This window comes from Kalmanozyma brasiliensis (assembly GCF_000497045.1).
Source record: "Kalmanozyma brasiliensis GHG001 unplaced genomic scaffold PSEUBRA_SCAF18, whole genome shotgun sequence".
NCBI lineage: Eukaryota > Fungi > Basidiomycota > Ustilaginomycetes > Ustilaginales > Kalmanozyma > Kalmanozyma brasiliensis.
Window position 1 is genome coordinate 422125 of NW_015961957.1, and position 22099 is coordinate 444223.

Below are 22099 nucleotides of genomic sequence, written 5' to 3' on the forward strand. Positions count from 1 at the left end.
GACATGCTGATGAATCTTCGTAGAGGATTGCGTGGTGGCTGCTGGGGTCGAACCTGATCGCAATCGAGATGGAAGCTTCGACGATGCGTGCTCACCGACTTGATAGCAACGCCCTTGAACACTGCGCAAGGTCGTCTCGCGCCGAAGAGCGTCCTCCCTATCGCACTGGCAGCTGTCGTGGTCGAAATGGTCGTGTGTGGATCGTACCCAGGCGGATGCGGCTCGAGAGTGTCGCTGTGATTGCGGTCGTTGTTGAAGAGCAAGATGGTTGCTTCTAGCAAGGTCAGCTGCTAGCTCCGTGCGCAGCAACCCCGCCTTCCGACATTTTTTAGACTCACCTCAGCTGCAGGTCTCCCGGAAATTGACGTGCTCAGGGTGCTCTGTTGCGTTATCCTCACCGCGGCACAAATCGACTCTGCCGCGCCGGTCCACCGTTGAAGCTTGACATCGGACTGAGTGAAGCCCGCTCGTCGAAGGCTCGACCTCACTGATAAGCGGCTGAAGGTCTTGACTGTTACCAGCTGATGTCGCTCACCATCGTTGCACACGCTCGCAGCCTGAACTTATCTCGTAATGAAGGGGTATATATTGTAAACATCTCCATCCTCACTCATCCTCCTCTTCCTCCTCGATGATCTGTACGGGCTTGTGGAACCCCGCAATCCTGCTTCCTGCCTGTTGCTGTCCTGCTTGCTGTTGCTGCTGTGCTTGTGGCGCGACTGATTCGGCCTTGGCAATGCCCAATCCGGCCGTCGCTGTCGTACTGCCCTCGCCGACCTCGCCCAGGCTGCCCATCGGAGCTCCAGTCTTCGGCGGCGAGTGCAGCGTGGTGGAGAGCGTCTTGGGAGCAAATTCGTTGCCCAAGCTCAATGACACTTGGTTTGATCGCGCAACGAACGCCGTCGGGGGAGGTTGGAAGATGTTCCTCACCCCCGCATAGCGCGACGAGAACGGCGCTGCGCCACGCAAGGCGTGTGCAGATCCGGATCCGGACGAGTCAAAGCTGCTCGAGTGTAGACTCGAGTATCCCGTGCTGTTGCTCAGCGCTGCAAAGTTGCGCGTGGCGTACGGCGAGGAGGAGGCGACACTGCTTCGAGTCACCGTGCTCGACATGGACGAGTGCGAGCCCAGCTGACCAAGGCCGCCCGAGTAGGTCTGTTCCTCCTCTTCGTCCGTCCAGTCATCGTCGTCCCTATTCGCAAAGACGTCTCGCAGCTTGGGCTTGCCATCCGTGCCATCGCCGTCAGCAGATGCTCTGCCAGCAGGGGCCTGGATCGGAGGCGGCGGGTCCACAGGTCCAGCCCAGCACGGCGGGGGCCGACCCCAAGAGTGTCTCCATGTTCCAGTGCCTGTCGCTGGAAGCCCTGACAAACTGCCAGGCACCACAGCGGGAGGACCGTCCGGATTGCCAAATGCACCGCCTCGGCTCGAGAGCTGAGGCGAGCCGCGAATGTGACTCCCGTGCAGGTGCGGATTGGCAGAAGGCGGACCGTACGGCGAACGTGTCTTGTGAGCGACAAAGATGCTCTGTGCGACCACATGTTGGTGACCCGAGTGGATCGCCTCGGCAGGGTTACGCGTGTCAGGTCGTCCGCCGATCTCGAGCGAATGACGAGGAGTACTGCGGTGAGACCGCCTTGCGCCCAATGCACCTGCTTCGCCATCCTGGTCAGCGTCCGCGCCCAACTCGCTCACACCCGTTACCACACGTCCGGGAGACGAGCCGCGCGATCGGATCGACGAAGGCCGCGAGTCGTGACGGAATGAGTTGTGGCGACTGGGACTGCCTGACGACGACGCATAAGTGCGATGCCTACGTACCATGGCGCTGCCATCGTGGCTCGGTCTAGGATGACGACGTCCGCTTCCCGTAGAGTAGACACTGCCTGCCTGGCCAGGGCGATAGGCCGAACTCGTGCTTCCCGTCGAGCCTGCCTTGCCGTGCAGCCCCGACCGCGGCGCGGCGTTGGAATGCGCGAGCGAGTGGGAGCTGCCTGGCCGACTGGGACGCGAGGCACCGGCCGGCGCTCCCATGTCGGTGACATAGTCACCATACAGCGTGCCAGTGGGCGTGATGCTGCCTGCACTCAGCCTTCGTATGTTGGCCGGTCGATTCATGCTCTGCTGGAAGCTGTTAGGGGGTGGATCAAAGTGCGCCTGATACGAGCTGCCATTCGAAGATCGGCGACTGACGGTACCAAGGTTCGGGCTGCGGGGTCCATTGCGACGGGGAACACCGGTCTGCTGGTAGAGATTCGATCGGCGACGAACACTTGCGCTTCGGGAAGGCGTTCCAGCAGCAAACGTAGAAACACTTCCGGAAGCGCCGAGCGTGCTCGCAGGTGACCTGGTTGCGCTGGCACCATCCTCGACCCCAATATTGCGGTACGCTGGGGTGCCCTTTTTGCCTGCCTTTGCTTTTCTTGTTGGCTTTTCGTTGCCGCCGAGCCAGGTCCGCACCGTTGCAATGAAGGATGAACCGGCCTTGCCACGCGAGGCTTGCTTTTCGCTTCCTTGCGGCGTCCCCGACAGGGTGCTGAAGGAGTCCTGGGATGCTGAAAGCAACGTGCCGTCGCCCTTTTCGCGTGCAGAGCCTGCATTCGATTGCTTGATCGATTCGGGGAGGGACGGCGACGGTGAAGCTGAATCTGCACGGCGCTCCATGCCCTTGACGCGGTCCAGATCCGTCTCGGCGCCTTGTTTGCCAAAGCTTTTGCGCGGCTTGTCTAGAATCTCGGCCGGGGTCCTCTTTGGCGTCGAAGGACTCGAGAGGATGCCCAACATCGAGTCTTTGACATTGGAGACAGTATTGCGGCGGCCAAAGAGAGCAGAGCCTCTGCCACCTTCTAGAGGCAGCGCTTCGCCGGCAATGACGACCTGGTCGTGAAGCGGCAAGGGAGGCGGTGACGTGCGTCCTTTGTCTTTGGCACCGAGCATGGTTTGCGCAAACTGCTTCATCGAAAGCGAATTGCTGCGGGGGCGACCCGTGTGTGAATTGCGTCTCGCTTTCGATCCTTCTGACGTTGGGCTGCCTCCGACCAATGTGGTTGCCATCTGGTGCAGCTTGGAAGGGCTGGCGACAGCGGCGGCAGTCGTATGGCGATGTTGTGAAGTCGGTCTGTGGGCTGCAGAGTCCGGGGCGCTTGTAACGCTTCGGTCGTTGATCAAGGGACGTGTCGCTGCAGCTGTCGGCTCGATAGGCATAGAAGAGGACGGCGGCAACGAAGGATCGCGATGCGCTACCGAAGTGACTCCTGGCATGGCTTCCGAAGCGGATGCATGAAGGGCAGGAAGCGGCGACACATCGAGCACCTCATGCGACACAACCGTCTGCAGACGCCGATTTGTCACTTCTGCCAGGGCCGAGTTTTCGGATTTGGAAGGCGGCAATGATGATCTTGGATACGCTCGCGGTTGCGACGTGTCCTCAGACAATCTTGCTGGATCTTTGGCAGGGAGCGAAGGCTGCCGGAAATGGGAAGCCGTTTGACTCGGAGCGGTGGATGCAAGAGGTGATGCCAGGTCAACGGTCGCAGGAGCAGCTTCGAACGCTGGTGGTACCACGGCAGGTTGCTCCTTCTGACGGTCCTTGGCCTTTCGCAACAGCATCCACCACGTTGCACCGCTTGCATCACAAGCGTCCGTGACGACGCTATGCACCATCTGTCCTACATCCATGCCGAGCGCGTCGAGCTGAGTGAGCAAGGTTTGTTCCACGACAGTGGAGAAAGTGGCGGGTTGAAGATTGGCAAGCTGCGAGATGTAGTCGACCGGCTTGCGTCCCAAGAGGGGAGGATGGTGATCGGACAGTGCGCTGGACGAGAGTGATCGACGTTTTGTCCTGGACGGAGTGCGATGGTGACCACGAGAAGAGCCTTGCGATCCTCGCTTGGCCAAAGGAACAGACTGATACAAGGGCGCTTGTGCGTCTTCGGCGTCAGCGTCCGAGCTCGTGGGCAGCTCGTGATGGGTGGGTAATGACGTGGATGTGGACTTGATCGAGTGTCTGTGAACACCGCCAATGGAAGCATCGCTGCCGTTGGAGCCCAAGCGCCGAATGGTGGTCTGAGACTCGTTGCGATGCAAGCCCATGGCGTGCTTGCTCGTTTGTGGTGCTGCATCCGCGTCAGCAGGAGCAGGATCCTGCGGTCCTGCGATGGTTGAATCCATCCCGTCTCCGGCGGCTGCGATCTCATCTGTGCGGCTGAGGCTGTCTGCAGTGGTGGGGTCGGTGAAGTCGGTGGTAGACGAGCGACGGTCACTCGATTCGCTATCGCTGCGACCAGAATGGTAGCTTCGTTCCGATATCGCTGTTATGACTGCGTGATGCTTGTGTGCTGCATCCAAGGGCTCGTTGTCGATCTGCGGAGCGACAGCCGGAGCCACGGCATCGGCCTGGTCTATGTGTGACTCTGCAGGAAGACCATCTTGCGGCGCCGATGCTGTCGCCTGTGAGGCATGCTTGCTGTCAAAGTAGTCTGCAGCTTTCTCGTCTTCCTCGACGGTGGACATGGGAGTGTGGACCATGGTCTTCATGAACCAAGGGTGTGTCAGGATGGAGTGGATGCTTGGGCGCTTGGTGGGATCCTGCTGGAGTATCGACGTAACGAGGTTGTGCGCTTCTTCGGAGAGGCTTTCTGGGATCTCAAAGTCGCCTCTGAGAATCTTGTCCTTCATGACGGATTCGTCGTCATCATCGAAAGGCAAGGCTCCGCACAGAAGAGCGTAAAGGATGACACCAAGCGACCAGACGTCGACCTCTGCGCCTGTGTACTTCTGGCCGGACAGCATCTCGGGAGCTGCATAACCGGTGGTGCCACAGAAGGTGTCCATGAGACGCTTGGCCTCGAATTCGCGGGTGAAGCCAAAGTCACCGAGCTTGACATTGCAACGCTCATCGAGGAGAATGTTCTCGAGCTTGAGATCTCGATGGACAATACCTTTGCTATGAACGTAGGCGACGGCAAGACAAAGCTGGCCAAAGATTCTGCGAGCTTCAGGCTCTGCAAGCACTTCGTTTTCGACGAGGTAGTCGTAGAGCTCGCCGCCGGCACAAAGTTCGCTGACCATCCATATGTACTGTTCTGTTGCGATGACTTCGTAGAGCTGCATGACGTTTGGATGGTGGAGTCGTCGATGGTGGTGGATCTCGCGGGTGAGGCTGGCAGACTGAGCCTTGGGTATCTGTTTGATAGCGACGCGTGTGTTGGTGAGACGATGGAGTCCGAGACGGACTTTGCCAAAGGTACCTTCTCCGATGGGACGCTGTAGGGTATAGTTGCCGACCATCTTGAGTTTCGAAGAAGCGAGCTCCTTGCCCAGCTCTTGGTAGGCCGAGGCAAGAGCGGCCTTCTGATTGATGGTGGAGCCGGCACCGCCATTCTGGCTGCCATGCTGATAAGCTCTGCGAGCGCTAGACTGGCTCATGGTGGCGATGCTGCTGTGCGCTTAGAACCTGGCTTGGTGCATCCGTTCAAGAGGAGCTCATTGGTGATGATGAGGCCATGTGAGCTGTGGGCGCGATATGGCAGTGCATGGTCCCAGCAAATAAGGGCGAAAGCGCGAAACACCTTTGGCTGATCTCGACAAGGAAAGGCGTGGTGAAGCGATGCGATGCGCGATGAGTCTGGCGCTTTTGTCGGTCGCGGATGATGCTGATCAGGAAGGAGCGAGATGGTTGAGAATGGGCAGCGATGGTCTCAGATTGACAGTGAGTGCACTATGCGGCGACTGCTCTGGCTGAGCCCAAAAGGTGACAACCGCCAGTCGGATCGGCTAAGAAGGCCCGACCAAAAATAAATGCAACTGCAGCTCGCCCAATCTTTCCTTTGACGGTCCGCGTGGGAGCGTGACAAAGAGCGGCTGATGAAGCATGCCAATCGGTGGCAGCATGGATGCAGCCAACGCTACTTTGTGCGACACGATGCTGTATGAAGAGAACCTCGTGCTCCTCTCTAGAACAGCCCGTATATGTAAGAGATCCTATTGGTCGCGTCTAGTCTCAATCGAACCGGGTTCGGTGTCCTGGACGAGAAAAGCTGCTGTTCGCAAAAGGTGAGATTGCGCGACTAATGTACAAATGAGGATACCGAGGTGCTGACAGACGGTCGCAGACGCCGCAACGGAACAAGTCTGAGAAGCTGACTGGTAATGGTGGCGTCCTTGCCAAGTAAAAGAAGTGCTTCAGAGACCTCCCTGCAAGATGCGCTGTGCGACTCGCTCCTTGAGGCTCGAGTATGCGCTCATGATTGTTTGCTCGTTGATCTGGATCTCGTTGACGTCCGGTCGGGGTCGAGACACACGTGATGCGATGGTAGTGCTGTCCGTCTCGAGAATGATGCCGTCGTCCACCGTCTCGTCCAATGCGAGCGTGACCAGATCCAAGTTTTCCAAGATGGCACGCTTCTCCACCTGATGACGCACCAGCATGCTCGTCGCATCGTAGAAAGCGCTCAGCACTCCCGACAACATCAGTTCGTTCTCCGCTGCGGGTCCGACGACGTAGAAGATGACATCGAGCGAAGCCTTGAAAAGGATCAGATGCGAGTCGTAGAGCACAATGTCGCCCGTCGCTCGTTTTGTCTTATCAAAGATGGCCTTCTCGAAGGCGCGCTGCTCCTTCAATGTCGCCAATGGGTTCTTGGCTGCGAGCTGCGGTGTTGTGGAAGTAATTGCGTTCTGCTGTGCGGGAGTGGCTGTCGAGAGGAAGCTGGCAGCATGCGGAGGCTGGTAGTATTTGGCGATGACTCGGTTTCCATCGGTGTCCAGGATCAATACCGCCGAGGTGGTGTATAGTGTCAGGTTGTTGAATGTCATCGTGTATCAGCGTCGCCGCAGTTTGTGAGGCGAGTAGACGCTCTGAAGGGGGTTGGTGAGACGGAATGGTGTTGGTCTCGAGAAAGCTTGCTTGCTGGATGAATTCGGTTGACGGGCGCCTTCTTGGCTTGAGCGCATTTCCAGCTCACGCGTGCCCGCTGCTCAGAATTTGTCTCGTGCGAGTGATGATAGCTTTGTCTCTCAAGACCCTGCATGCAGGATCGGCGAGCTGCTTCGGTGTCGCTGTGCCGCGCTCATGGCTGAGTTTTCAGCAATGACAGATTCGGAGCGCCTTCGGCAGCACAGCAGGACCCTTTGACCAGCGAGCTCCCACCTCTCTGCCCACCTTCTTCACCCTACACCACCTCAAAGCAACACCTTGGCCGCCTCCATCCCCGCCAGATTTTGCACAATGCGGGCCACTCTTGCTGGTGTTCTTGGCCTTCTGGCCGCTTCGGTCACGCTTCTGTCCTGCCCAGCGCAAGCTGTTCCCTTCTCGCTGATTCCCAAGCCGCATCCACTCGTCATCTGGCATGGTCTCGGCGACAGCGCCCATTCCGAGGGCATTGAAGAGTTCATGTCGCAGCTCAAGGAGGCTTTTCCAGGTCTCTATGTCCACTCAGTCTCTCAGGATGAAAGCAGCGACTCGGAGGATCGCAAGCAGGGCTTCTTCGGTCACGTCAACGATCAGGTTCAAAACGTGTGCGAACAGCTTGCTAGCGTCGACGAGCTCAAGGACGGCTTTGATGCCATTGGCTTCTCCCAAGGGGGTCAATTCCTTCGCGCATACGTGCAGCGATGCAACACACCTAAAGTGCGCAACCTCGTCACCTTTGGCAGTCAGCACATGGGCATCGCTGATCTTCCGGCTTGCGGTCCCACCGACTTGCTCTGCCGAGTTGCCGAGGCGGCCCTGCGTGGTGGCATCTACACCGACTATGCTCAGTCGCACCTGGTCTCGGCGCAGTACTACCGCAACCCCAAGGATCCCAAAGCCTTTGCATCCTACTTGGAGAAGAACGACTTCATCAAGGACATCAACAACGAGGGCGAGGAGACCAACCCCACCTATGCCAAGAACCTCGCCTCGCTCGAGAACTTTGTGATGCTGATGTTTGACAAGGACGTTACCGTCGAGCCCAAGCAATCGTCGTGGTTCGCTTCTTACCCGATCCGCAACGAGACCGAGACCGACAAGCACGGAGACAAGAACGAACCTACGCCACTGCGTCAGAGCTCAATCTACCTCGAGGACCGCATCGGTCTCAAGAAGCTGGACAAGCGCGGGTCGCTCATAATGGAGCTCTGTCACGGCATTCACATGCAGATTGATCCCGCTTGTCAGCTCAAGGTGTTTGGCAAATACGTTGGTACCCCATCAACAAAGCTAGACAACTCGGTGGCCAACTGGATCGACCACACCTGGCGCTGGACGCTCTACAACACGACCGGTCTGCGACCCGAGGAGACTGCTGGACTCATCTTGACGCAGAGTTTCATGTTCCTTGGACTGTTCCTCGCGGTGCGCTTGTCCTTTGCAATTCTCGTTCGCGGCATCGACCTTCTGTCTCGCAGGCGCAGTGACAAGGACGAGGTTCAGACTGGACCTGGTCCCATCCGACTGCCTTAGAAGCTCGGAGGCGTGTTACGACAGCGTCAGTATACCCCGGAGCACATCTAGCTCTCCTCATCACAAACGCTGTACAATAGCCCCATCAGGACCATGCATGTCAGGATCGTCCAAATCGCCGCCAGCTACGCTTTGCTAAGCCTGTCTTTCTCACGAGACGAGGCTCTTTTTTGTGTCGCAATTTCCGAGCCGAGTTCTTTTTGCCGCGCTGATACTGGACCCTGACTAAGTTCCCCGCCACCGACTCGAGCGATCTTCTCCACCATTTCGACTTGCACTAGCAGCCCGGCCGACCAGCCCCGTCTTGGCATGGTCCATGTCCTTGCTAGGTGCAGCCCACATCTGGACTTGATCCCACTCGTCTGACGAGGTGACCTTTTCTTCACAGCGAGATGAGGACTCAGCGAAGGATACCCGCAACCTGACTGCATTACAGAGAACGAGGCCCGAGCTGCCTGGATGCATCAGGACATGATTAGACGACAAGCGCCACAGCCGGTGAGGCGGAGCACCCGGATCCGTCAAAAAACATCGCCATACTTCCAATGCAAGAAAAAAGGAGCGTCTAGTGTCTCAAGAGCCTCGACGAAGCCACAAGGAGCCAACGCTGAGACTGCAGGAAGCAAGAGTCGCCCCACAAAATTGAAGAGCAAAGCGGCTCCGAAAGCGACGAAGGTCAAGAGCGAGGATGACGCCGAATCGAAGCCCGAGGTGGAACGAGTGCACGGTTTGGCGCGGGAGGCCAACTTCTACGGCCTGATCCAGGAGATCGTAACGCCCAATGTCTTTCGCTTGCTCGTAGCAACCTGCTTGCTCAATCAGACGAAGGGGAGAGCAGCTATGCCCGTGTTCTGGGAGCTGCTCAGACGCTGGCCGGATGAGCATCGCTTGGCGAAAGCAGACTTGGTGGAGCTGACGGACCTGCTTCAACCCATCGGGCTGCACAACATCCGCGCACGGCGACTCATCAATATGGCACAGACCATGGTAGAGATTCCGTACGATGAAAAGAACTTGTTCAAGAGTCGAGACAGGACCGCACCAGACACACCGATTGGCATCTATCCAGGTGTCGGACGATATGCTATCGACAGCTGGAGGATCTTTGTCGCTGGCGGAGGAGCCAGCGTTGGCTTGGACGGTCAGAAACCAGTCAGCCCCTTTGACACAGTGTCGGTCGTTGCGCTGCCCAAGAAGAAAGAGGCGCTTGTTCTGCCTCCTGCTGAACCACGACCCGCTATCGAGCCAGAGTGGAAGTCTGTTATGCCTCTCGACAAGGAGCTGCGAGCCTACCTCATCTGGCGATGGGCTCAGGAAGGGCAGCAATGGGATCCACTGCGCGGCGTCGTCCCGGCCTCGTCCGATTCTCAGTGAGCCCTTCACTGTGACATTCTTGTCCTTGGCATTCATTTCATGTAGTCACCTCGAGTCATTCAGCATCGTTGAGATGATACGAAGATCCTTTGTAGCAAGCTGAGCGTCAGCGAGTCATATATCCTCGGCGAATTTATGGCCATGGTCCGTGAGCGGTGAAATAGGCGCCAGGAGCACGAGCCTGCATGACTTGCGCACAAGAATTCGCCGTTGTCGATTGAGTCAGATGCACGTTTGCTTCCAGACTGCGCAGTGTTGCTCTTGCAGATTTCATTCCAACAGATTCGCTGCAGAGCGACCCTCTTCCCTCTCAACCACCACAATCAACGCATAGACATCGTTGATACACGCTCTGCCATCCTCTAGAGATCCTGTTCAGCTGTAGCAGCTAGATCGCTCCATCTCTCGTCATCATGGCTCCTCAGTCTCGCATCTATCTCACAAGGCACTCCCAGGCCGAGCACGTAAGTTGTTGCTGGACGTTGCCAATGCACACGAGATCGACACTGACGTCTCTTTGCGTCATGAATGCCACAGAACGTCGCCGACGACTACTCGATCCCAGATGCGCCATTGACGCCGCTCGGTAAGCAGCAGTCAGGACGATTGCCTTCGCTCACCCAAGATCTCCAGTCACGAGCGCAAGTCATCCTCTCCTCTGCGCTCAAGCGCACCTTGCAAAGCACCAAGATCGGCTACGCTCCCGCTGTCGAGCGACTCGGTGGTCTCGGCAAGGTAGTGTTGCTGCCTCAGCTGCAGGAGTGCAACGACTTCCCATGCGACACCGGTTCCGCCAAGGAGGTCCTTGAACGTGACCCCGAGCTTCAAGGCTTTGACTTCTCGCCGCTCACCCCCGACTGGACTAGCAAGCAGGGCTTCTACGCAGCCGACGAGGCTTCGCTTAACAGCCGTGCCCAGTGGGTCCGACAGTACCTCCGCAGCCGACCCGAACAGGACATTGTCGTCATGGCCCACGGCGACATTCTGCGCAGAATTACTCAGCAGCCCTACGTACGTATCGCCATGACTGTCTGCGGCAACGCTATCAGCTGTTGTGATTGACTGACGCACCCTCTCTCCTGCTTCTACTCTTATACCATCCCTGCAAACAGCCCTGGAAGAACGCCGAATGCCGACTCTTCCAGTTCGACGCCAACTCGGTCGACACCGAGGAATGTCCATTGGTCCACGTTCAGGACGTCGCTACTGGTGGCGCCGTCGCTGAACCTACTTCCGGCGACATTGCCGCTGAGAAGGGCGTCCCCTCTGCTGGAGCCGGCAAGGACGCCAACTCTGCGCTGTGAGCATCTTCCGATCCGCCTGCAAGGGAATCGCGGACTCCTTTCAATTTGCCTGCGGCCGGTCATCTGCCTGCTAATCTGTCTCCAACATAGATGCTCACGGAGTCATACTCCGAGCCTTCCATGAGCAAATGCCATACAATACACTCTGCAGCCGAAGCGAATCGAAGCGAGCCCAGGCTGTCTTTCGAGACATGATTTGAAGCGAAAGTCGAGAGCCTCATGCTGACCCTTTCTGCCCTTCTGTATCCAATCAACGCGATCCTTGCTGTCGATGGTGACAGACCCACGATCCCGATTTCGAACTCGGGCTCGCTCCATAGCTTCGTCACATCAGCGGTCCCAGTGCCTCAGAGCTTCGCCGTTCAGGCAGCACCGGCTTCTGACGTACGCTCTGAGCTGAAGAGTAGAGAAGATCGCGTGCGTCACCGTCAATCGGTGCTCCTCGAGCAGACAAACGAGTTGCAGGAGCTCGAGAAGCGTTTGCAAGCGGCCGAAGCGCGAAAGAGGGAGCTCGAGTCGCGCGGCGGCTTCATCTAGGTTCCGCTCCGGTCTTTTTGCATACTCTTCCATCCCAGCGTCTGTCTCGTCATCTCAAGCATCTGTCTTGTCAGCAATCCAGTCCTCTTGCAAGTCGTCCCATTCCATTTTTGTGATGATTCTACGGTGATGTTGGTGATCTTGATGAAGAGATTTCGGATTACGGACGAGCATCTTCGAGGGCTTTGTGTGCTGTTGGAATTTTTTAGGTTGTGTGTGGAGCGAGCGGACCCTGAACCATGACTTCTTCCACCGTCTTCACCATCTTCTCCCGCACCAACCGCAGTCTCGGTGACTGCGCCACCTTAGTCGGCACCTCTTACCTGCTTGCAAAGCGACTGAAAGCATCAACTACAATTCTTGACGGCGGCGGCGGCATCATGCGAGGATCCTTAGCGGCAAGTCCGTTTCACTAAGCCGGCCGTCTCAGAGCGGCTTCCCACCATCAGACTGCGGAAAGCGGAGGCACACCAACGATGAGCTGGCTCAACTCATTCGATCCGGCCGCTCCCAAGGGCTCATATGGCGCCAGCAGTAGTGGTTCGCGAAATGCTCTAGGACCGAGCCGCAGTGTCGCAGCTCCTGCGGGGCTCCATGGTTCGACAGCAGGTCCGTCTGCTGCCCCTCCTGGTCCATCTCGCCCTGCTCAGATCGGTCGCACCACCCGCCTCAACGAGTCGACACCGTACTCAGGCCCTAGCAGACCGTCGAATGCACCTCCGGCATATGCACCGCGACCAATACGACCGCCACATCGAATCAAAGCTGCTCCTCCTTCAGCGGCGCTTCGCTCGGAAGATGCACAGCCAAATGAACATCAGATGCGAACCAAGCCGTGGGAGATCGAGGCGCCTCCAACTATCGGCAAGGCCAAAACGGCTCAGCCCATATGCCCGCCACGGAAACCGAGTCAGCCACGACCGAAGCAGGCACGCACCACCGGTTCGCAGAGAGCACCTCTACCTGTGAAGCCGCCCTCCGCTCCTGCGCCAAAAGCACCGCAAAGACCAACACAACCGCCATCGGGCCCGCAAGCACAACCGAAACCTCGACATCCACCACCTACAGCAGAAGAATTGCAGAAGAAAGAGCTCAAGAGGCTGAGGCGGGAAGAGCACGAAAGAAACGTCCTGGCCAAGAGGCAACGCCAGTCGCAGGCAGCGAAGAAGGCGAACGAGAAGAAGAAGAAGTGGCTTGCGCAGTCGACAGAAGCGAAATCGCCTGCTGCAAAGAAGGAAGAGATCGAGATGCCAGACATGGAGCTATCCGAGGCGGCAAAGATCAGATTGCGATGGGAGCAATCTTCTTCTTCTTCGTCGGACTCTGCGATGGAACGGACATGGGATTCGAGGGGAAGACGCACGCCTTCTCCCCCGCCCTTGCCGTCGAGCCCGCCTACGGTACTACCACCTCCGTCCATGGCCGCACCGCAGCCATCCTTACCCACGCCAACAGCAGCATCAAACGTGTCAATAGTGGAGGCTCATCTTCAAAGCCAGGCACCTAGCGAGCCGAAGAGTGCGATGCCGACATTGGCGCAGCTGCGCGGGATCCTCTCGGCAGTGGAGAAGTCTACGCCACCAATCGCTCACGCGACACAAGAAAAGCCGAAGGCAAGCGAGATATCACCCGCAGGCGAAATACAGCGAGCCAAACACTATGCACAGCCAACGGTGGACTCCTCGGACGTCGAATCGGTCATCACGCCGCCGGCCAGTCCCAGGGAGCTGGCTCCTGCGATGAGGAAAGCATTCGAGGTACCTGCCAGAGCTTTGAGACCTTCCAAACGTGGCGTCAAGGCAGAACAAGTTGACTATAAGGCTTCCAGTACCCAGCAGCTTGACCCACCAACGCAGGCTGCCAGCAGCAAGGCCATCGAGACCGACAACATCAGCGACGACGACGATGACGACGACGACGATCGTCCTCTCGCCGCTGCGCTCCAAGCCTCTGGTCGACTCTCCAACCTCAGTTCCAAACCACGCCAACCCGAAACCTGCGTCGACTCGGACCCGGACGAAGACGTTCCCCTGCAAGACCTGCTACAGCGTCGATCTGCCGAGCCTGCCACCGCTTCCACCGACACCCGACCAAAATGGCCCTCAACGCCCTTCGAGCCGAAGCTCAAGAAAGCTTTCGCGGGAGCACACGGCCTGTCCATCAAGTACTTTGTTCCCCTCGCCAGTGCAGCATTGGCCGGTCGGGATGCAGCTCCCACTCGCAGTCGCGCTGCAATGTTCGACTCGGCTCTTGCGGTCAGTGAACACGGTCGGATCGTGACCTACGCCGAGGAGTGCGATCGCGATGTGAAGCCGGACGACCTTCCGAGCCGGTTCCTGCACCTCGCCGAGCGACCTGTCGACAAAAAGTCCGTCAAAGGTTCGTCTCCGATCGATCGGGTGGAGGACGTTGTCCGTCTCACCTCCAAAGTGTGCGCTATCGCCTCGTCAACGGATCAGCCGTTGGGACTGGGTAATCACTCGGACTACCCGGTGCAGGTATCGCTTGTCACGCTCGACGCTTCTCGCTCCGCACGCACACACCACCTGGACGAGCGCCCGCATGCCTGGGGCGCATCCAGCATCACCTCCTTTCCCCGGACTGACCCGTTCAACTCTGGCTCGGTCGATTTTGCCACTGGTGGCATCGATGGTGTGGTTCACCACTGGAACTGGTCTCGTCCCACTACCACGACGAGCCGACTTCACACGTTGCATGGGAGCAAACCGGTGGTAGCGCTGGAACACCTCCCTTCTCGCACCACGCTCGCTTCGGCCAGCCTTGGTAGTGTGATCGGCTTCGATCTCTCGGCTTTAACCCTGGGGTTCAGCTGGAATACAAGCGATCACATTGTGCATTTGGAACGGACACCCGATCCGAAGCTCATGCTCGGCGTTCTGGCTCGGAGGGACTACGATCAGTTTCGACTGTTCGATGTTACTGGTGGAAACGGGCCGGTGAGTCGACCGGTGTTGCGCTTTGGTTGGCTCAACGAGGCTCAGGGAAGCCTGCCACTGGGTAGAGGGGCGTGGCATCCGCATAGGAGGGCGATGTTCGCTCACGCTGCCGAGGATGGGCACGTGAGGGTGTGGGATATGCGCAATGCTCGGGATGCGTTGGTGGATGTGGATCTCGAGGAGGAGGCGTTGGTGGATGTCGTTTGGGCAGCGGAGGGAGAGGAGGATGTGATGTATGTCGCCGGAACGAGAGGTGTTAGGTGTGTGGCGCTGGTCCCGCCTTGAGTGGGATCTTCAAACCGCGAGAAGGGGATGAGAAGGGGTCTGGAGAACGCACAAGCAGGGTTGTACCACATCCCGCAATTCAAGCACACAAGAAGCGCTGGCTGCCAAATGAAAGAAAGATGCCTCGTTGAAACGCACAAGCAGAGGGGCCCAAATGCAAAAGCGATGCGGAAGTCAAAAGCGGCGTGCGCGTCGTCTAGCATACTCAAACCGATCGTTTGTGCGGATGTATGTATGTATTTCAATCGTGCTGCGAGAGTAAGCGAGTTCACATGGACTTTGAAAGATTCTTTCGGCATTCTTAGTGGTGTTGCGCATCGAGAGCGGCCTTCTTCTCGGCCTCGCTGAACATGGGAGGAGGAAGGTTGCGTTCCCACTTTGTGCCGTCTTCGAACATGGCGGCTGTTCCGTCAAAAGCAGGAAGGGGAGGAAGGATGAGTCAGTATGAGGTGTTCGAAGTTTCCGAAGTTTCGAACCTTTGCTTCTGGGTTCGGTGAGTGGGTGTGATGGGCGGGTCGATGCCGGCAATGGGGCTGCCAGGAGTGCCGCGCGGACACGGGCAGCGTGTACATTTGGCTTTCGACGAGCAAGTTGCAACCCGAAAGTAGGACGCATCTCTGCAGTCGCCAATGAGCGCCTACGCCATCTCGCCATCTCGTCCTGTCCATCGGTGCCACCAACCTCCTTGAAGCCTTCGCATACTTACGTCGGTGAGGATCGGGGTGCTGCACCCTCTTCAAATCCCTCTCGGCCTTCTCGAACAGATTGGCCAACTCCCTAGGGTTGCGGATGTGACGGTTCCTCTCGAACTCGACGCGGATTTCGATAGCGCGGTCACGCCAGATGTCGCGACGGATGCACCAGTCCAGCTCGTTCTTGAGCGTGCGGCGGTAGAGCGATTTGACGTACGACTTGTGCGCTTGCGAGAAGGATGCTGCCGCCGCAGGGCCGGTGGATGACGAAGAGGCAGCAGCGCTGCGCAGGATGGGTGCCGCGAACATTGTGGGACCGTCGAAAAGGTGAAGAGGCGTGGTGATGACGATGGTGGACAGTAAGGCGGGGAGGGTACTGAGATGGAGGGGTTGGATTTCAACGATATCGACCAGAACGGCCGCACGACCCGCCAGAAGTGAGATTCCGATTTTCATCACGTGCGCCGGATCGCTGATTCGGAAATCAAGATCAAGCCCGATTTTCAGTTTCAACCACGGCAGGACCTTCGTATACTCACGCCCTTCGAGGCACTCCGATCGACAGTCACTTATCAGACCGCTGCGTTGTCAGAGACGCGGACATGGCAGGCAGAACGTGAGCGTGTTGTGGCGCCATAGCGAGACTCGTAGAGGCGGACGAAGGTGTATTGCTATGCGAGAAAGGTCATTCGCCGACAATGTCAGCGCCTGGCAACATAGACCTGATGGTGACACTTAGCCGAATTGACCGCTTCAGCTCGTCCACGCTACCATCAAAAGCGCGCACACGATCCATATCCCTGGCGCTGATCCCATGCTTCCAATCGTACCTCGCCTGGCCGGACAACACGACCACGCTCCCCGATGGCAGGAAGAGATGCTCCGACGCCTGTCGCTCGTGCGTAAAGTCCATCACGGTGCCCGTACCCTGTGGACCGAAAGAGCAGAGGATGATGCCATCGGCAAAGCGGTTGACCAAGTCGACGTGCGGCGAGAGGCCCTCTGCACCCGCGTAGAGGTTGAGGATGAGTTGACGCGAGCGGAGCTGGTCGGAGGGGAAGAGGAGGTGCTTGACTGATTGAGGGAGATAATGCTCGGGCTGGGCAATTAGGAGGTGTTGCAAATCGTGTATGAGGTCAAGGGCCCACGCGGGAAGACCAGAGCAGCTCGAATCGCCTGCCGATGGTGGCGCACCCGGCATGGTATCTGACGACGATGCCAGTGACCGCGCAAAGAGCATCGCTTGGTTGCGCGATGAGCGAGCGTATGACTCGGTCCTATTACAGTCGGCCTTGGAGGAATTCCCGGCCTCATCTGTGACGGCAAAGTAGCCGCATGCAGAGACCTGCTGTAGCACTCGATCGTGGAGTTCTCTCGACAGCAGGTCCGGGAAGAAGAACAAGCCGGGTATGCCTGGAGCCGTTCGCGATGCTATCGGAACGTCATCGCGAGGATCCTCATTCGTATACGCTGCCACATCATTGGTGCTGTCGGCGCCAAAGAGGGAGTCGTCATCGTCGTCGGGATCGGAATGCATCCTGAAGGTCCCCGCTCTGTAGGCAAGGGTCTGGCATTGCTTCAAGAATACTTTGAGATCGAGAGGGCTACAGAATACCTATGACAGGAGCAAGCGCGCATCACAGAGATAGAGGTGTCGACATGTTGACAGAGAGCGGGCAGGACCGAAGCTGCTGATGGTGACAAGGCGTTGGTGGAAACCAAAAGTCAGGAGCGAGCAGATCCGTGCGAGCAACGGCGTCTTCCGAAGAAGCGCGAATTTGAGTTTTTGGAATGACGCGGTGAGCTGCGCAGCCGCGGGCACATGTGGGCTCTTGCAGCCTTCCAAATTTTTTAGCCTTTTTTCGCTGTGGTTCCGGCTATCCGTCTTGACGAGAAGAAAAACCTGCTCCCCACTCGATATCACTTAACGTTCAACGTTACTCTCCCCACCCAAACAACTCCACCCCCTCACAACAGCTCCTATCAGGACATCTATTTACACAACATGTCGGCCGAGCAGCTTCCAGACGACCACTACCGTCCCACGTACGAGGAGATTCACGTGCAGATCGGCGAGGCTGCGCGTCGCATCAAGACAGAATTCGACCCGGATCTGATGGTGGCCATTGGCGGTGGAGGCTTCTACCCCGCGCGCGTGCTGCGAACGTTCCTCAAGAAGCCTTCGGCGCTGGACGCGAGCAAGATGCGCAACATCCCCATCCAGGCCATCGGCTTGAGTCTGTACGAGGAAGTGTCCGGCACGTCCGAGGGCCAGATCGGTAACGAGGTGGTGCGCACGCAGTGGCTCGACGCCAAGACTGTTTCGGGCCACAAGGGGCCAGGCAAGATCGAGGAGGGCAAGGACGCCGGAGGTCTGCTCGGCAAGAACGTGCTCATCGTAGACGAGGTGGATGATTCGAGGACCACATTGCAGTACGCCTACTCGGAACTTCTGAAAGATGTCAAGAACGCCATTGCCAACCTTTCGGCGGAAGAGCGTCAGAACCTCGCCCCCACCCGCTTCGCCATCTTTGTGGTGCACAACAAGGAGAAGGAGGGCGGAAAGCGCGGTACCCTGCCCATCCTCCCCAAGGATCTGCCAAAGGGTCAGGATAAGATTGTCGAAGGACTCAGCGAGGGTGTGCGATACTACTCGACGCAGGACATTGGCGACGTGTGGATCTGCTACCCGTGGGAGGAGGAGGACATCATCGAGCACAACCGCCTCGCTGCCCTGGCCAAGAAGTTGGGTGTCAACCAGGCTGTCTAAGGCAGGCCTCATTCTCGGCAGGAGAAGCTTTTTGCTGCCGTTTGTATATCATCCAGCTCTGTCATGGAACCTTTTGTACATTGTGATGTTGTCGGAGGATCCGACCTGTGTGCGTGTCTCATGCATGAAAAGAGCTGCTCATAGGGCACGGGACTTGCCCAGTCTATCTGCCGATCACGATCTCGCTGACACACAAAGAGCGTTTCGATCGAATGCTGTCGCTTTGATTCGGCATGCCTCCGATTGCAAGAAGCCTGCAGACCGACGGAACATGCCAAGCTTGGGTATAATCCCGACCGAAACGGCGGCACTTGCGTCAACCTATCGACTCGCAGAGCTCGTTCCCACAGCCTTCCTCCCATCCTTGAGCAGACTCCTGCACTCGGCTGCAATCTCTCTCACCCCTGACACACCTGCATCCGTCCACGCCGCCAAAACCGGCTCCATTGTCCCCCACAAATGCTCCGCCTGCGCTAGTCCCATTTTCCTCGCCTCCGCACTCTGCTCCCCCGTCTCAGCCGCGTCCAATCGACACTCGATTAGATCTGACAGCCTCGCTGGTAGCGTCACGATCGGATCCAGGTCGTGCAGCCGGTCGATCCCTCCCGTGGCCGACTCCTCCACCGCCTTCGCTCTAGCACTGCTGCGTAGCACCTCGAGATTGCTCGCCAGATTCGACATGCTCTCGAACGACGATCTGAGCGAGTCCAACGACGGATCGAGCGACTCGGACTTGATCTTCATGTTCCGGATCGTATCGGAGGCAGCGACCAGCTCGTGGTGATGATTGTACACCAAACTCTGTCGTTCTCCGTCCAGCTCGCGGATCTGGACGATGAGCTCGGACTCTTTGCCGAGCAACGTGCTGAGGCTGCCCGAGCGAAGGAGGGAGGAGAGATCGATCTTGGGTCCTAGAGCGATGCTGCTCGACTCGCCGATGATGGGCGTGCTTGGTTGTGATGTGGTGGGAGTCTCGGAGGAGAGGCCGTAGTAGTCGCGCAGCTTGCTGGCTCGTCGTTTGTCGGCTCGCGGCCGTGAGCCGGTGGACGAGCTGGGGCTCATTTCGACCACGTTCCGACCTTGCAGCGGCCGCGACGCGAGTGTGGGTGTCGAAGGTGTGCTTGTCGATGCCATCTTGTCGTTATGTGTGCTGGTGCATCAGGAAGAGATGGAAGCGTGTGTTTGTCTTCCGGTCAGGGTCCGAGCTGACCAGCGTGGAGGCGAGTTTTCCCAGGATGTTAGAACGGCCTCAACGGCAAGCCTGGAAATTGCGTCGGCTGCACGGAGCAGTCAGCCTTCAGCGCAGCGCAGCGCTCCCTGCCGCTCACTTCATGCGGAAGGTCGTCTGAGCCCGGTCCCAGACCGGATGCCAAGTCGGTCAATTCACGGATGACCGCCAAGCAATCTGCATTCTGCTCACTCTCGTCATCCTCTCCTCTGTCATCCTTTGCTCCGCACGACGTTTCATACGCACCGAACGAGGCCTCATCGACTCAGCCACAGAGTCGCCCGCTCTCGAGCTTTGTAACTCGCACCCCGCAATCGGCGCAGCACAACCTCAGACTCTCACCTCGACCCTCGATCTCATCCCAAGCGGCTCTCGCTTCCCATTCCCGGCAGTCATGGTGCGGACACCCTCCATCTCGATCTCGTCGAGTGAGAAAGACAAGGACAAGGCGACCCAAACGCTCTCTTCTGCCTTTGCATCCATGATCGCCGTGGGTGCGCCCTACCAGACCTCGCGAAATCAGCTCAAGGTCGAAGACGCTTCTTCCGCGTCCACCGACACCCGCGAGTCGGGACGATCGCGCAAGAAGTCGAGTCGATTCAGCGCCTTCAGTCGGTCCGGGCGCAGTCCGTCGCCTTTCCGATTCGGGCTGTCGAAGAAACGTTCCTCGTCGGCAAACCGATTGAAGGTCAATCCGGATGACGATACGGGGTCGGAGCGCAGCGAGAGGGAGAAGGATAGCGATACAGAGTCGGTCATGAGTAGCGCGTCGGGGATCACGCCGAGGAACAATGCGTTCTTCAGCCCGGAGGATGAGGAGGAGATCGATTTGTCGGTGCCTTCTTCGCATGGCCGGCGGCGGCACCCTGCCTCGTTGCATGGAGCCGAGTCGCAATTGCCCACGTCGGGGTCGTCAACCAGTCTCACGAGTGCTACGGGTGTAGAAGCGGATGTGGAGTCGGTTGCGGATTCGGATTCGGATGATGACGATGCTCCACATGCCTCTTCCAGCGGCAACGGCGCAGGCGAGGAGGAGGAGGACGACGAGGACCCCGACGAGATGGATCCAGAGGTGCTCGACAACACGCTCTACAACGCAGAATGCCTCACCTCGCACCAGCACTGGAACGGGCCCAAGTCCGAAGATGGTCATCCCCACTTTGACACCTACGAGGACGAAGACCTGGAGCGCGACGATGATCACATTACGGCGCCTAACGTGGTGCTTGCCGAAGATCAGGTGTCGACTTTTCTCACAAGGCGCGGCTCCAAGATGCTTTCGCTCACCACGTCGCGTCCGCGCTACGAGCGTAATCGATGCACCATCACCATCAGTCACGGCGATGCCGATGCGGCGGCGAAGAACAGCAAGCGACCCAAGCGCTATGTCGTCGCCTCGGATGGATCCGAAGAATCCTCGTATGCAGTGGAATGGACGATCGGAACAGTGCTCCGGGATGGAGACGAGATGCTGGTAGTATCCGTCATGGAGACGGACAGCAAACTCGACGCGCTCGATCCGAAGCACGAAGAAGTCTCGGCACGAATGGAGCACCAGCGCATTCGTCAAGCCATGGCGTCCGTGCTGGCCAAGCAAGCCACCCACCTACTCGAACGCACACGGTTGGAGGTCAAGATCTCCTGCCAGGCGATCCACGCCAAGAATCCGCGCCACATGCTGTTGGACCTGATCGACTTTTACGAACCGACCATGGTGGTGGTCGGTTCGCGCGGGTTGGGCTCGCTGCGTGGAATCCTGCTCGGTTCGACATCGCATTATCTGGTGCAAAAGTCGAGTGCGCCGGTGATGGTGGCTCGTAAGCGATTGAAGTTGCCGGCGTTGCCGAGGGGCAAGGGCGATGTGGTGGAGTCGGTGCGCGCGAGACATATGCGTTTGGACCAGGCGTCGATCGAAAAGCTCTCCAACGCTGGCGAGGAAGGGAAAGAAGATGGCGAGAAGGATGGCGAGGAGAAGAACACGACGGAAGAGGAGACTTCGCCGGACAATGAGACCGGCGCCATCAGCACTGTCGATAGCGTCACCACCACCGACACTGTCTCGGAAGCGCAGACGCCCGTCACGCCTTCCCCACCCCGCACACCCAGCCCAACCTCCAAATCACCCATCAACGTCGATGGCAGCCCCAAGCTCCAACGCAAGTCGTCCAAAGCTGGACCCACCGCCATCCCACACACGTCGCTCGAGCGTGAGGCCGAGACGCGCGTGCAGATCCAACAGCGCAAGGAGGAGGCGGCCAAACTGCACGAGGGCGACAAGAAGAGGCACCTCTTTGCGCATCATGGTGATCCGCTGAAGATGGACAAGGACGCATTGCTGAGCGATAGCGAGGGCGAGTCGAGGGATGAGGTGACCAGGAGAGCCGGAGTCAAAGGGCCAAAGGAGGAGGCGGGAAGCAGGCCGAGAGGCGATGGTGTCAAAGGCACTCCTTGAGTCGACTCTGTGAATCTCATTGAGTTAGACCACTCTCGCGTGTTCTGGCTGACT

General features: G+C 58.2%; 11 protein-coding genes across 11 annotated transcripts in view; 6 read left to right on the top strand and 5 right to left on the bottom strand.

Annotated features, from left to right (window-relative positions):
- Positions 1 to 5427, bottom strand: part of PSEUBRA_002328 (NADP-dependent oxidoreductase domain protein) — a gene marked incomplete at both ends in the record, with an annotated part of 6480 nt that extends 1053 nt beyond the window's left edge. Inside the window, 2 exons of the mRNA XM_059464794.1 lie at positions 1 to 172; positions 611 to 5427. The exon at positions 1 to 172 is cut by the window's left edge and continues 1053 nt beyond it. Coding sequence (XP_059321258.1) covers positions 1 to 172; positions 611 to 5427 — 4989 coding nt within the window. The remainder of the gene's footprint in view (positions 173 to 610) is intronic.
- Positions 5428 to 6183: 756 nt separating this feature from the next.
- Positions 6184 to 6816, bottom strand: PSEUBRA_002329 (AP complex, mu/sigma subunit; the record flags this gene model as incomplete). The annotated part of the gene is made up of 1 exon (XM_016435483.1): positions 6184 to 6816. The coding sequence occupies one exon, from the start codon at positions 6814 to 6816 to the stop codon at positions 6184 to 6186; it is 633 nt and encodes a 210-aa protein (XP_016293228.1).
- A 412-nt stretch (positions 6817 to 7228) lies between these two features.
- Positions 7229 to 8446, top strand: PSEUBRA_002330 (Palmitoyl protein thioesterase; the record flags this gene model as incomplete). The annotated part of the gene is made up of 1 exon (XM_016435465.2): positions 7229 to 8446. The coding sequence occupies one exon, from the start codon at positions 7229 to 7231 to the stop codon at positions 8444 to 8446; it is 1218 nt and encodes a 405-aa protein (XP_016293229.2).
- Positions 8447 to 8917: 471 nt separating this feature from the next.
- On the top strand, positions 8918 to 9820 carry PSEUBRA_002331 (HhH-GPD domain protein; the record flags this gene model as incomplete). Its single annotated transcript, XM_059464795.1, has 1 exon — positions 8918 to 9820. One exon carries the CDS (start codon positions 8918 to 8920, stop codon positions 9818 to 9820), a length of 903 nt encoding a protein of 300 aa, XP_059321259.1.
- A 413-nt stretch (positions 9821 to 10233) lies between these two features.
- Positions 10234 to 11661, top strand: PSEUBRA_002332 (Histidine phosphatase superfamily, clade-1; the record flags this gene model as incomplete). Its single annotated transcript, XM_016435462.1, has 4 exons — positions 10234 to 10284; positions 10358 to 10831; positions 10933 to 11120; positions 11406 to 11661. The coding sequence occupies 4 exons, from the start codon at positions 10234 to 10236 to the stop codon at positions 11659 to 11661; spliced, it is 969 nt and encodes a 322-aa protein (XP_016293230.1).
- A 476-nt stretch (positions 11662 to 12137) lies between these two features.
- Positions 12138 to 14903, top strand: PSEUBRA_002333 (WD40-repeat-containing domain protein; the record flags this gene model as incomplete). The annotated part of the gene is made up of 1 exon (XM_016435472.2): positions 12138 to 14903. The coding sequence occupies one exon, from the start codon at positions 12138 to 12140 to the stop codon at positions 14901 to 14903; it is 2766 nt and encodes a 921-aa protein (XP_016293231.2).
- A 301-nt stretch (positions 14904 to 15204) lies between these two features.
- PSEUBRA_002334 (Complex 1 LYR protein) lies at positions 15205 to 15904 on the bottom strand (the record flags this gene model as incomplete). Its single annotated transcript, XM_016435504.1, has 2 exons — positions 15205 to 15305; positions 15610 to 15904. 2 exons carry the CDS (start codon positions 15902 to 15904, stop codon positions 15205 to 15207), a joined length of 396 nt encoding a protein of 131 aa, XP_016293232.1.
- A 376-nt stretch (positions 15905 to 16280) lies between these two features.
- On the bottom strand, positions 16281 to 17132 carry PSEUBRA_002335 (Alpha-ketoglutarate-dependent dioxygenase AlkB-like protein; the record flags this gene model as incomplete). Its single annotated transcript, XM_059464796.1, has 1 exon — positions 16281 to 17132. The coding sequence occupies one exon, from the start codon at positions 17130 to 17132 to the stop codon at positions 16281 to 16283; it is 852 nt and encodes a 283-aa protein (XP_059320763.1).
- Positions 17133 to 17600: 468 nt separating this feature from the next.
- On the top strand, positions 17601 to 18365 carry PSEUBRA_002336 (Phosphoribosyltransferase domain protein; the record flags this gene model as incomplete). The annotated part of the gene is made up of 1 exon (XM_016435444.1): positions 17601 to 18365. The coding sequence occupies one exon, from the start codon at positions 17601 to 17603 to the stop codon at positions 18363 to 18365; it is 765 nt and encodes a 254-aa protein (XP_016293234.1).
- Positions 18366 to 18686: 321 nt separating this feature from the next.
- Positions 18687 to 19499, bottom strand: PSEUBRA_002337 (uncharacterized protein; the record flags this gene model as incomplete). Its single annotated transcript, XM_016435481.1, has 1 exon — positions 18687 to 19499. The coding sequence occupies one exon, from the start codon at positions 19497 to 19499 to the stop codon at positions 18687 to 18689; it is 813 nt and encodes a 270-aa protein (XP_016293235.1).
- A 488-nt stretch (positions 19500 to 19987) lies between these two features.
- PSEUBRA_002338 (UspA) lies at positions 19988 to 22045 on the top strand (the record flags this gene model as incomplete). Its single annotated transcript, XM_016435452.1, has 1 exon — positions 19988 to 22045. One exon carries the CDS (start codon positions 19988 to 19990, stop codon positions 22043 to 22045), a length of 2058 nt encoding a protein of 685 aa, XP_016293236.1.
- Positions 22046 to 22099: the final 54 nt, after the last annotated feature.